Below are 13,735 nucleotides of genomic sequence, written 5' to 3' on the forward strand. Positions count from 1 at the left end.
CTCTGCCTGCCACTTCCCCTGCTTGTGCTCTCTCTCTCTCTGACAAATAAATATATACAATCTTAAAGGGAAAAAAAAAGAAATACAACCAAGATGAATTTTTAAAATTTTTTTAACTTTTTAAATTTTTTTGAAGATTTTATTATTTGTCAGAGAGAGAGAGCAAGTACAAGCAGAGGAAGCTGCCGGCAGATGGAGAAGCAGGCTCCCCGCGGAGCAAGGAGCCCAATGTGGGACTCCATCCCAGGACCCCGGGATCATGACCTGAGCCGAAGGCAGATGCTTAACAACTGAGCCACCCAGGCGTCCCAATGAATATTTTTTTTAATTAATGTTTCAAGGTTTTAGCAGAAGCTAACTTGAGTAGTTTTAAATACCGCTCTGAAAACCCAATAGAATGCCAATCTTTGTTGATGCTCCCACAGCCACTCATCAAGAGACACATAGAAATCCCAGAAAGTTGGTTTACTTAAAATAGGTGAAGCAAGCAGAAGTATTTTCCTAGCTCCAGGATATAGCTGTAAAGATGTATTGCCTGTCTGTTGGTAACAAGAGCCTTTAAATGGCTAGGGGAAGAGAGGTGACTCTAAGCTAAAATGTAAGTGACTTAAAACCTCCATCCTCTCCTTCCTTTTTCTTTGTTTAATGGTAAACTATCAACAGTCCTGTGCCCATTTGTTTTCTCCTGTTTACTTGCTCTACATGCTCATTTTCTGAAAGTGTCTTCTATCAGTCATTTACAACTTGGTGCCAAGTCAATGTTTCAGTTCCAAGAACATGGACATCTTAAGTCTGATTTCTACCAGGGCAATGAATCCCTTGGTCCTTGCTTGAAGAAACATCAGACATCAGTGCAGAGATGGAGGAAGATTTTGGAGATCTGGAGACTCAGCCACTGGGAAACATATGTTCCCCATTAGTATTGGGTTAAGGGATCCAGAGCCCAGAAGCAAGCTTGCTCCCCATCAGGGAGATACGGGCCCACTTTGAGCTGTAGAGTTCTCCTGGGTAGTACAGTCTGTCTTGTTTTCCTCTTCATGTTGGCTGCTCCGGTTTTAATTGATTTTTAAAGATTTATTTATCTGAGAGAGAGAGAGAACGTGTGCACACGTGTGTGAGCAGAGGGAGGGGCAGAAGGGGAGAGAATCCCAAGCAGAGTCCCCACTGAGTGTGGAGTCCAACCAGGGCTCCATCCCACTGCCCTGAGATCATGACCAGAGCCGAAACCAAGAGCCGGACACTTACCCGACTGGGCCACCCAGGCGCCCCTGGCTGCTCCAGGTTTAGTAGAGGGCAACAAGGATTCTTTACCCAGCGTTTACTGGAAAAGTTCAAGTAAATCAGTATTGAGCTGAGTTTCTTTCTGGATAGTTTCAGCCCTACTTTGACCTACTCTCAAAGACAAACTGAGATAATGTGATAATGGGTTATTTTTGTACGTCTTTGAGATTTTTTTTTTCTGAGATATTTTATAGGATGAAATGAATTGCCTTTTCCACACAGATGGGGACTTCTAAGTACAATCTCTTAGCAATCCATGGGCTTTGAGCCCTTCACCCGAAAGGCAGGCCTATCTGTGTGGCCTTCTTTAAAGGACACTAGGAGATGGTGTTTATTGCTGGGGTTCCTGGCTGGATCCACAGCCCAGACACAGTTCCTGGGGGATCATTGCCTTCATGTGACCACGTGGTAGCAGGGCAGATGTGGGGCACCAAAACCTAGTAATGATTCTTATAGCCAAAAATTACATAAATTAGGTTTGAGGCTCCCCTTGGTAAATACTTTGCTATTTTAGCTTGGTTTCCAATGCTGGTTAACTGATACTACAGTTCAACATGGTGTTCCTTCCAACTTACTAAAATCAATGGGAATAAAGTACATACACAAAGACATTTCAAAATAACAAACTAATTCAAGAGATTTGAAATTTTATGTAACGTTGAGCCATGTCAGAAAGCTCTGACTCCTTCCTCCTGGTCAGAGATTCAGGAGGGTTGAAGTTGGTAAGATTTCTTTATTATACCATAAAAAACGTGTCAGTTGTCCATAACTGATCACCAATTATTAGAGGCTATCATTTGGTAAAGGGAACATTGAGGAAGGAGCTTCTTGCAGATAAAAGCAATGAGACTGACAGTTGAAGTGGTAGGATCTCAGATGTGTGGTCCTGGGATGGCGTGCTTCAGGAGCAAGTGATAGTTTTTAGGATGTGCCATGCAGATTGAGGGTATGTGGAAACATGTCTTTTATCTTACAGGACTTGGTGGTCCCCATGTAGTCCCTAGGCTGCCAGGTGAATATACTTGATGTTATAATCATTTCAGTTTAGATTGTACCTATATTTCTGGGCTTGAAAGGTCTCCCACTTTTTTTAAAGATAAGTGTGAAATGTATGCTTTGGGTATGTGTGTTACATAGGCATATTCCATTATTACAAGTCCTATTGCAATTTTTTAAAAAAAGTACATGGTCACAGTAGAAAGCCTGTCTTACAGTGGTAAAGCAGCAAGAGTTTTTATTTATTACAATTCTAAAAAATAATCCAACTTTGTAAGTAAAAAGGAACTCTGATTATCATTTGAAACATTTAAATTTGAAATTACCTACTAAACAGAAAATCTTTACATATAGACAAGTCCAATGTATCTGTTGGGTTTTACAGACATAGAATTTCTGTAGGGTTTTGGGCCCTATCAACAGCTTCTATTGAGTACAAGGACAACAAAATAGAGCAATAACACAATGGGGCAGCCCTAGTGGACACCAAAGATGAAGAGCCCATTAACCAGGCCTGGGCCAGAGAAACCCACCCTATAGGCAATACAAACTCTCTAACAGCTGAGCCTGGGCCCGTGCACTTTCTACCACAGGGCTGTCCATGCCCATATGGGGATTGCAGTGGGCCAGACCCTATGGTACCAGTTCCAGGAAGCAGCCATCCTTTCCATCCTTTCCTAGAGGTTCCTTATCATTGACCGTTGATGTGTCTCTGGGATATTCAGGACTGAAATTAAGGACCCCAAACTCCTAACTTGCATATTCGCTTCATATCCCACTGTCATCCCAAGACCCCACTCAACAAGGGTAGTTATGGATGCTTACACTTTGCAGGCTGCCTGATCCTGGAACCAGCCCGGGCTCTTGGTCACAATCCCCATGGGGCACCAGTAGTCACAGAAAGTTCTTTAAGGCCAGAGATTATGGCAGTGGCTTCAGCCATGGTGAATAAAACCTCAGTATGTTACTCACAGCCAAGAGGGTTGCCAGTTGGGTTGAGCCATAAGAAAATGCACTTGAGATCAGTTGAGACTAAACTGTGTACATATAAGCAATAATGAATGTTATAAAAACCAACAACCACAAAAACAGAGCAGGGCTCTCAAAATCCAGAAACCAGAAATTCATTTAAAAATGCTTAAATATAATTATACAAAGAGGAAAAAAAAAATCTCAGCTAAACAACAAAGTCAAGCAACCTTATTTCCAAATCTACATGGCTAAAAAATGACCTGTGCTGAACTTTGGTACTTTTTCCCTTGATATTTTAGGACATGTGAGAGAATGTAAGTAGAAAATGTACAGAGAAGGCACTAGCAAAAAAAAAAAAAAAAAGTTAATCCCCCTCTCCCCAAAGTTCACACTCATCATGTGAATTTTAATACTCCACGATGTTCACTCTGAACCCAATCCTTTAAAATTCTGTGGAAATGGTAGTTTGGGTGTTAATTTACAGTTGCTTGAAGCTCATCAGGAGAAAATCAGGCAGAGAACATCATGAGCTACATCACGAGGGAGAGCTGGGGTCATGGCACAACATTATCATGTGGTTTGTAATCTCAGAATATGCCCTGATTTACGAACAAAGAGGACTGACCTGCTCCTCTGGCATTGTCAGAACTGGAGAACAGTAGTTTTCCTTATTCTCCCTGCTAAGCATTCAAATTAGTTTAGAAAGGAACTAGGTAAAAATATAGAGGCTGATTCAAAATAGGTTGAAAAACTACCTGAAAATACCCACGACTTAGCAAATAATTTGCTTATTTTTAAAATTAAAAAAAAAGTTAAAAAATCTTTTATTCAGAAAATTAAAAGAGAGGCTTCTGTATTTTAAAGCAAAACAATTCTGCAAGAGATATTTTCTTCTAATTATGGTTGGTGGTAGTAAAGTTTTAAATATATCAATGCTAATTTTTCTTCAACGTATATATCCTAAATGATGTTTTTGGGGTTACAAAGTTTTCTTGCTGTTTATCTCTGGGGGAAAAATGTGAGTAAGCAAAAATCTGTATTTCAGTATTTATCAAAAGTTGTTAAGTTTTCTCATAAATAGGGTTTGAACTTGAATTTGTATAGCTACCTTTTTAAATGTAGGGTAGGCAGGGCCTTTCTATGGTTATTCACAAATCATCCTTTCCCTTTCTTGAAGAGTATGATATAAAGGTGCTCTGATAGGAAGTTTCTCATTGAAAATATTAAGAAAGCATATTTCCTAGTGTAAGAAAGAAAAGTAATTTAAACTGTTTTTACTCAATCACAATTAAGAGAATGTGTGGTATGCATTTTTTTCATTTCTGGAGAGGAGTTTATAGAAGTGTGATTGATTACTAGTCGTATCTGTACAAAAACATTTTGGTAATCCTAAGAAAGTAAAAGCAGTATTTTGTTCCAAAGGTTATGAATTCAGATGTAGCAACAGGGAGGTGGTAAGAGACCTGGTAGAACTGGCGTCTAATAAACACAGAGCAAGACAGAGATGTCAGAAAAGGTGCCTCAGAAATAAGTAAACAGAAAACCCTAACACCTCCTACCCCTACTCCATTTCAGATTATAAAGCACCTGTTACAATGTACTCGAGTTTAGTGATTCCACATTAGATACATTATAAATATATCTTTCTCAAAGAATCTACAGAAAATATCATATATATAAAATTGCTGTATATTGCAAAATAGTTTAAAACCTAAAAATTTTGTATAAGCATATCTACCAATATAAAATATTATTTTTTCTCCACATCAATTGGGTTTTTTTATCCGTACAATTGTATCGTTTCCAAAGCCCATCATAAACCCAACCGACTTATACACTGTTTGAAATACACAGACATATACATATATACACACTCATACAGAGATAGGAGCACACGTTTGAGTCTTCACAGAAAAAAAGCACAATCACCAACAAAGCATCTCTTCATAGATATTTGTGTTTGCAAAGTTTTTTAATGTGGAAAATTAATTTTTAACTAAATTCTGCTCCTCATCGAACACAGTGGGCATAAGAGTTTTAGCTGCCTGTCACATTCTAAATAAATTTCTTGATTTTGTTACGGTCAAAGACTCAGATATTTATATATGAAATTCCTTATGTTCCCCATGTTAAGGGCCTAATCTAGCTCGATGAGAGAATAAAAGGGGGGGGGCTCTCAGTGTAACACTTTAACGACAAGGATTTAGGCTCATGCCTACAGCCCTTACCAAAATCTTGTACTCCTTGCGTATCCAACTTTTCCTCCCCAGCAAAACATGCTCGAAAGAGAATTCTGGGCTTCAGATTTTACCATGCACCCTGGAAATTGTGGAATGTCAGTACTGAGCTCTAGATTAGGGAGGCTCCAACACTAGCAGCCAAAAACCCAGGCTTTCTGTTTATCTGATATTTAATCACAATAAACTCTTGGTTAGACAAAACAATCACAACTTGCTCTTTAATGGCATCGGGCAAATAATTAATCTCTTGGAAGAGCTATCGGGAAACAAATGTTTTCCTTGCCTTTGGATTAAGCCGGTCAACTGGTGAGCTTGATAACATTCATCCTGGGAATGTAACCCGTTGATGTGTAAGTATTTAGCCCCTAGCCTCACCTAGTAAACCATTTAATTATTTGTAAGAAAGCTAATTCATGAGAAGCAAAGCACACTGCAGGTAAACAGTCCACTATAAGAGAACCCTATGAAGCAAGATACAGTGATTAGAGAATCTTACATATAAAACAAATCATTTATTCCTTAAAGGTTACTGTGTTTATATAGCTTTGATTCAATTAGGTTAATTTTTTAGCTTGAGGCTTTAAATAATCGTGTATTTAGCCCAGATATTTTATTCCCCAACCACTGGGAATGGGGTATTGACAGATTTAGTGTGGTCAATTAAAAATAAATGAGATAAAAAGTGCTAAACAATTTATGGGATGGGGAAGGAAAACATCCCTAACTGTTTCCAAAAGAAACATCAAAGGCAAATTCGATCCCAAACCCTCAAATTGGGGCACATGCAATTTAACATCTGAATAGGCAATTTAAACTCAGAACAGGGACATTTCCTCTTCTTGTATCCCTTTGTTTCTTTCCTCTTTGGCATGTAGTAAAGACATAATTTGCTAGTGTAGCCCCTCCATTCTCGGACAAGACAAAATAATAGGAACAAAGGAGTGAATTCTGTACCTGATGAGGTTTTTTTTTTTTTTTTTAAAACTGAACTGTGATTAGTTATTAAGTAAAAGGGAAAAGTGTAAATCGTTCTGCCAATCGTGTGATCCGGGAAGATTTTACTGGCTTACTGTATGTGACTTTAAAAGACAAAGATGCTTGGTGTCTACTTACACAAGCATTTGTCTGACTCTGATTTTCAAATATACGCTCATCGCTGCTCCTTACGCAAGCTTTCCTGCCAGGGGACCACCTTCATTTTCTAGCAGAAAGGGTCCCCAAGTAGATCACACATACTGCTCTCAAGCCCCTGCCGGGACTGAGGAAGGACCACTTCTCTCAAAAAACGACAGCAGCTGAAAGGGGCGCCATCGGGTGACCCAGAGCGCCGCTCCCGCCCTCGGTAGCCCGGCGGGACGCAAACACGCCTGTGGCTGAAGTTGTCGCAAACTGCCATACTTTATAGAAGAAAAATCTGGACTAAACCCCCTGCTGGCACTGATGAGTTATAGAAAAGGCTCATTTCTTCTCCCCTCCTCTCGCTCCTGACCAGTGACAGACACCGGGATGGGTAACTGCATTTTTTTTAAAAAGCATGTTCTAATCGACATTAACGACACCTAATAAGGAAAAGCCATGGTTATTTCCCCAAATGCACCAGGCACGTCCAAAGCACTTTTCTATTCAGTGATTACTTCCACTGCGGCAGTATAAGCCACCGATTAATGACAACACCAGAAAAATAGAATGCAGTCAGAGTGAAACACAAACAACTTCTAACATTCATATACCCCAGCATATACATACACACATACACACATGCTCCCACTTTTGGGGGGATATTCATCGCTGAGGAGAGAGCTTAGGAGGTTTCCCCAGGTACACAATTCACCATCTGAGGAGGTGCTGTCCAGGTGAGTAAGTATAAGTTAGGGTGAACTATGTCTGCAGCAAACCCATGGCAACCTAGCAGGATGATGACACTCGGTCATGGTTTACTCCATGTAGGATATGTACGGTAAGACTGGACCAGCTCAGCTCCTGCAGGCGTTAGCATTCACTCATCTTTTCGTGGAATATGAAAGGTAAACTGAGGTTTCTTTGGTGCTGGTCGTTTGCTTGAAAGGCAGATTTTTCTTTTGTTGCGGCACTGATGTTGTCTGGGGAAGTCTCTTCATGGTCTTCCTCTTCTCTCGGATTACCCTCCAGGCTGTGTCTAATGCCATAAGCGAAGTAGATCAGGAAACCTTTTAGAGGGAAGAAAAAAAAAAAATCAATGTTTTAAGTACGTCAGAAAATGACTGAATATAGAAAATGTAATATAGAACTTAGTGGGCTTTTTTTCCTCTTCTTTCTGGGCTATTTTAGGACAGAATGCAAGTACAGAATCCCCCTGCAGAATCCCCAGTGGACGCTTTCCCAGTAGAATGTGCTTCTGCATTTTTAACACCCAATCTTTGTAGAATGTGTGTTTCTCCCAATTAAGTGTTTTTCAGACATTTATGTTGAAAAAAATTATATTTATTTTTCTCAAAACTCAATACTATGCTTTAAACAAAAGGATATGGGGTAAAATCTCAAATTACATCCCAAACACAAGTGGTGGGTTATCGGAGTCACAATCAGGTATTTTGGAATACACGCCCTGTGTAAACAAAGTGGACATGGGCGTGCTTTACACGTGTTACTGTCACCAGGAGAGGCCAAATAGGGGCGCCTGGGTGGCTCAGTGGGTTAAGCGTCTGCCTTCAGCTTGGTCATGATCCCAGGGTCCTGGGATCGAGCCCCATATCGGGCTCCCCGCTCAGCGGGGAGTCTGCTTCTCCCTCTGCCTCTGCCCCTGCTTGTGCTCTCTAACCCTCTCAAATAAAATAAATAAAAATCTTTAAGAAAAACAGGAGAGGCCAAATAATTATATACAAAGCAACTTATTATCACCAGCCATGCTCATTGGGAATTAGAAGGAAAGGTGTTACGTATCCCCACCAGATAGTTTATTACTTACATGTAGGCATTTTGCTCTGTTTTATTTATAGATTTAAAAATTGGTTGCGAGTTTTGGGTTGATGAGAAATGCTTTATAATTTTCCCATCTAAAATAACGAGAAGTAGGCTGCCAATTAGCATTTTGGCAGGTGCCGTGATGAGGGATAATTCTACTTCCTCTCCTGCCCTCAAAGGTTTAAAGACCCAGCCCTCCCCGTCCTCAAATAAAGGTACTACCATCACCGTTTTACAAAGAAGCAGGCACAAAAATGGGCCAAGGCCTCAAGGTGAATAAATGGCACAGGTGGATTCAAACACAGAGAGTCTGGCTCCGAAGTTCATGCTCTTAACCAAGATCAAGTACATTAAACCACAGTGGTCTATGTCTGAGGAGAGAAGCAAGGGCTCATGGAAAGGCAGGAAGCATGCTGAAGTTCTCTGCCAGATTCAAAAGAGATTCTTCTGGGCTCAGAGGAGGGGAGTGAGTTCTACGGGTTTGGACTCGGCTCCCTGAGAGCACATGGGCCGGACCCCAAAGGAACAGCTGCATGGTTACATCCCGGAGTGTGAAGCTGAACGGCAGAGAGAAGCAACAGAGCCACCAATCAGAAGTGGCCACTGTGACCGAAAGAGAGAACAAACTAGTGTAACCCGTGTGGAATAACAGCCTGTGACCCAAGGCACCAGCTCCTCAATTCCCTGGCACAAGGTAAGGTCCCCAGAATATGGCCAAACTCTAGTGCGGGTATGGGGAGATGAGCAAAACTGACAGCGGTTAAATCTCTCATCAATTCAACTGGATTGGTGGCTTAAATTGAAATTGAATTAATTTCTAGCCAAAGCAAACAATTACATACACCAGCATGAACTTAGGTTCATTCTTGCTAAGCCAATGGGAAGACTGTCAAAAAGCACACTCTTCAGCTCTTCAGCTCTTCAGGTGACCCAAACCAAGGCAGACTTAGTGTTCTTTTCTCCGTGCTTCACCTTACAGACATGTCTGTTCACATTTTTAAGACAACTGCTTAAGGCCTGGGTGGCTCACTTGTTAAGTGTCTGCCTTCGGCTCAGGTCATGATCCCGGGGTCCTGGGATAGAGCCCCGCATCGGGCTCCCTGCTCGGTGGGAAGCCTGCTTCTCCCTCTCCCTCTCCCACCCCCCCTGTGTTCCCTCTCTCTCTGTGTCGCTCTCTATGTGCTGTGTCTCTCTCTGTCAAATAAATAAAAAAATAAAGTCTTAAAAAAAAAAATAAGACAACTGCTTAGTGCTTTAGTTACACCAAATGTAAACTCTCATTTTCTAACTCAATTTTCACATGGGAAAGGAATCATAATAAAAAACCATGTGGTAGAGATATAAATAAGCTCACTCATCTTATTTAATGCTAAATCCCAAGGTTCAAATAATAAGAAATTTGGATAACAAAAGAAATTTTTTGCTCTGAGCTCATTCAAAATGTCTTCAGAAATCCACTGGGACACTGGAAAGAACTGGCTTTGGAATCAGAGTCTTGCTTGCACTGCCATCCACAAATTCAATCGCTTGACTTGTGGGGGCTTTTTTTCCTCACCCATTAAGTTGGAGAAACAGAATCTACAGGGTTCTACAGGGTTCCTGGGAGAATTTAATTAAAAAAAAAAAAAAGTATCCGAAAACATTTGGAGAGGTAAGGACTCAGATGATCTAAAATTTGGGAAACGAAGAAACTGACGAAAACTCTTTATTTCCAAGAAGGGGGAGGGGATGCATTTCTCTAATCAGCATGAAATTGGGAAGACAGAACCACGGCTCAGAAAGCTAAAACATTGAAAAACCTACCGAGTGCCATCCAAATGCTAAATCTTATCCAAGTGTCTGCGCTCAACTGGACCATCAGGTAGATGTTCACCAGGATGCTGAAGGCTGGCAAGAATGGTAAGAAAGGAACCTAAGGGGGGAAAATATCTTCTTCAATGTACTCAAATTTGGAAAGTACATTCCTCAAACTGTTTCAACATGGTGACAACTAATTTGACATATATTCTTTCACACTGTGTCAGTAAGTTTATATTCTTACACCAAGGACAACCTGAAGAAAAAAATCATTCTTGTAGAGTCTACTAAAGGGAGCACCACAGTCTACAGTACTTAAGTGCGGCCCAAAGCAACAGGGGACTTCTCCGGCCCGCTAACATCCGGATCGTCACCAAGATGCAAATGGCAGTAGGGTTCGGATTAGTTTAGGGTTCACTGGTTTCATTCAGATGTCAATAGGGCATGCCTCTGGAAGTCTGGATACACATGGCATCTGAGAGGGGTCCTTCCAGGAAGCTCTCTTCAAGTCCAAACCTGCTCCTCATTCAAATCTGACAGGATAATTAGAGCAGAAGGGCTTTTGGTGGGAATAATCTTCTTGCAAGAGCACTGAATTTCTGAAATAAAATATTCTACTTATTCTTTGATACTATAGATTACTTGACAAGAAATTTGTTTACCATTATAGATAATAACGTGATAGGAGCATATTCGAGGTTTTGAAAGGCCATGTAGGGAGAATCCTTATGACAAAAAGGACATCTCAAAGAGCCGCGACACTCTTGTTCTTTACTGGTTAACGTCATCAGACGTTGTCTTTTTCTCTTTTTCTTTTTAAAAACAACTTACAAGGCTAACGCGCCAGATAATACTGAGGATCTCTAATGTTCAGTGTTCATACCATGAAGGCTACTTTTTGCTGATTCTGGGGCTGCCTCCAAATGGTGAGCACAACGGCAATGCAGAGGACAAGAAACAGGACCAGAAGAGCAACACTCCATGCTTCTAGCCGGGCAATCGCTTGGACTCCGTAAGTGGTCAGGATACTCAGGCCCAAAACGAGAAATGCTGCAAAGGTGATATGCAGGGTGACACAAAATCAGCACACGCATTTCACTCGGCTTCCCCCGGCTCGAGCAGTCTCTTGTGATAAGATATCAAGGTCTTCCCATAGCGTCTTTGTCAAACGCTACGATTCTTCGTTTTCATTACGGGAGAAAACGGCTGTTTGCACGAATTTCAGAACCACCGCTCGCTTACTCATGACTGTCTCCTCCGCCCCCCTCGGCACTACCACAGCCTGCTTTCCCTTCCTCCATGTCATCAGGCTCCTCCTTTGCTACATGCTCACACTATATCGCATGGATTGAACGCGATACTGTCAGGGGTGGAGATTTTCCTTTTTTCAAATGGGAAATGGCAAGTCTGTCCGTGTTCTGCTCTTGTGAACACCGTTCACGCAAACGAATAATCAATGATCTGTGTCTTTTCGCCCTCCTTCAGAAGGTGACGTCACCACCCGTTCACCCTATTCCTGACCATCATGTCTGCATTCGGGGTCCCTCCTCTGTGCTCTAGAGAAGCCTCTACTTCCCTTCGCTTGCCACCAATAATCCTGTTCCTCAAAGCCCAGTGAGAGCAAGGACCATCTTTCTTGCTATCAAGGGCTCCGCAGAGTTCTTGACACGTTGATGGTGCTCCATGAATGTTGCTGAAAATATGACTGATTATGTAACTGTGAGGGAGCAAACAAGACGTTCTGTATTGTCTCCCAGTCTCCTTCCTGGCAGGTCTTCCGGGCCGGAAGCTTGCACACAGGGAGCCCCCTAACAGCCACTGAGAGGGACCAGCTCTGTACAGGGGCCACTCACACCTCGGGGAACTTCTTCCTTTCTTCTTCGATGACAGGACCCATGTCTCCTGCTACTATATGGTCTCAGCTCCTAGCGACCGGTTAGGTGGAGATTTCAGGGCTTGGGGCAGTGGCAAGCATAGGCTAAGGCCACGTAAGAACTTTTGTCCTCTCTCACACCATACCTGCTCCACCGACGCACACCCGGGGCCCTTCCTAGTGGACACCGCGCAGAGGACTCACCAAGAAATCCTACCAGAAAGCTCACGAGAGAAGACGACTGCTGTGTAGGCAGAGCCGAGGGACTCATGAGGATGCGCAGGCTGAGGCCCTGCCCCTGCAGCACGGCGACCTGCGACTCGCTCTTCGAGGCAGCATTGCCGCATGACCCCAGAGCTGCTTTCTCAGGACAGCATTTGGGCTGCTCATAAGATAAGCCGGGCTGGTACCTGGCCCCAAATAAACGAAAGTCTGTGTCTTTATTCTCAGACAGACACTCGGCCCAAAGGAAGCAAACACCGAACACTCACGGTGAGACACCTGACAGGGTCCCCGCTGGGGCAGTGAATTGACCCTTCTCGTGACTCGCGCCCCAGAGCGGGCTGAGCCAGGCCACAAACCTGCTCCATGAGAAAGCTGCAGCACCCCTGAATTCCCTCCACAGTCATTTACTGGCAGAGTTACATATTAGATGCAGAAGGGAGGGACATTTTCACCCGAGGCAACTGGGACTACAGGGGGATTAGCCTGGAAATATCTGTGCCCAAAGGAAATGCAGTTCCAGAAAACAGCACAAGAAAGTCTGGCTAAGCAGCAGCCTCAGAATGACACCTAGTCTTCAGGTTGGCACCTGCTGCCTCTGGCAGTCTGCCTCTCTGGCCTCACGTCCCTCAACTTCCTCTCTCAGTCCTCCGGTGTAACCCTGATGAACTCCGTTCCGCCCCTGCCATGTCCCTTTCTCGACGAATCCTTTTCTTCTCCAGCCTCCGTCAGGATATCGGCCCACTTCACCTCCTAGGCTCTGCCCCACTGAGGACCTGCCCCAGTCCCCGTTCACTGTGGTCTCTTTCCCTCTGAGCAGCCTCTACTTAAATTTAAAAGTAACATTTGTCCTCGGTCTAAAGAAGAAACAGGGCTCACTGAGAAAAAAAATATATATATACACAAAACATACAGAAGAAAATCAAAACCCCCCCACAATACTACAAACCCAGCGTTAATCACTGCCAACATTTTGGCACAATTTCAACCAGGTGTAAGTGCATATATGTGTATATCGATGCAAAATGACTTCTTCATGTAAAGTTATGTTATAATTTAAATAAATGCAGACACTGCATACAGCTTTGCTGAATCGGATACATTTCTCCATATAATTAAGTATAACTAAGAAAAAGAGTCCACTGAATAAATGTCCCCTTTTGTGTTTAACTACTCTGCTATTGATATTCAGGTTCCGTTCAATTTTTTCACTCTGGTAAATTACTTTTTCATAAACATCCTTTATATAGATCTGTGTGTGCCTCACCGAGTAAAATCTTTATTATAAAATCTTAGCAGCTGAAATGTCCACAATAGCCAAACTGTGGAAAGAGCCAAGATGTCCATCGACAGATGAATGGATAAAGAAGATGTGGTATGTATACACACACACACACACACACACACACACACA

At 42.3% G+C, this 13,735-nt stretch overlaps 1 protein-coding gene across 3 annotated transcripts in view; it reads right to left on the reverse strand.

Annotated features, from left to right (window-relative positions):
* Positions 1 to 2,489: 2,489 nt before the first annotated feature.
* Positions 2,490 to 13,735, reverse strand: part of SLC7A2 (solute carrier family 7 member 2) — a 66,725-nt gene continuing 55,479 nt past the window's right edge. For all 3 annotated transcript variants that reach the window (XM_073902360.1, XM_025886298.2, XM_073902359.1), the window contains exons 9-12: positions 12,304 to 12,509; positions 11,110 to 11,276; positions 10,233 to 10,341; positions 2,490 to 7,675 (exon numbers count right to left, since the gene is read on the reverse strand). In XM_073902360.1, the coding sequence (XP_073758461.1) occupies positions 7,479 to 7,675; positions 10,233 to 10,341; positions 11,110 to 11,276; positions 12,304 to 12,509 (679 nt within the window). In that variant the 3' untranslated portion in view covers positions 2,490 to 7,478. The remainder of the gene's footprint in view (positions 7,676 to 10,232; positions 10,342 to 11,109; positions 11,277 to 12,303; positions 12,510 to 13,735) is intronic.

The sequence above is a fragment of the Callorhinus ursinus genome, unplaced genomic scaffold (genome assembly GCF_003265705.2).
Source record: "Callorhinus ursinus isolate GAN/ISIS: 27379988/994484 unplaced genomic scaffold, GSC_fseal_2.0 scaffold17, whole genome shotgun sequence".
NCBI classification, from domain to species: Eukaryota; Metazoa; Chordata; class Mammalia; order Carnivora; family Otariidae; genus Callorhinus; species Callorhinus ursinus.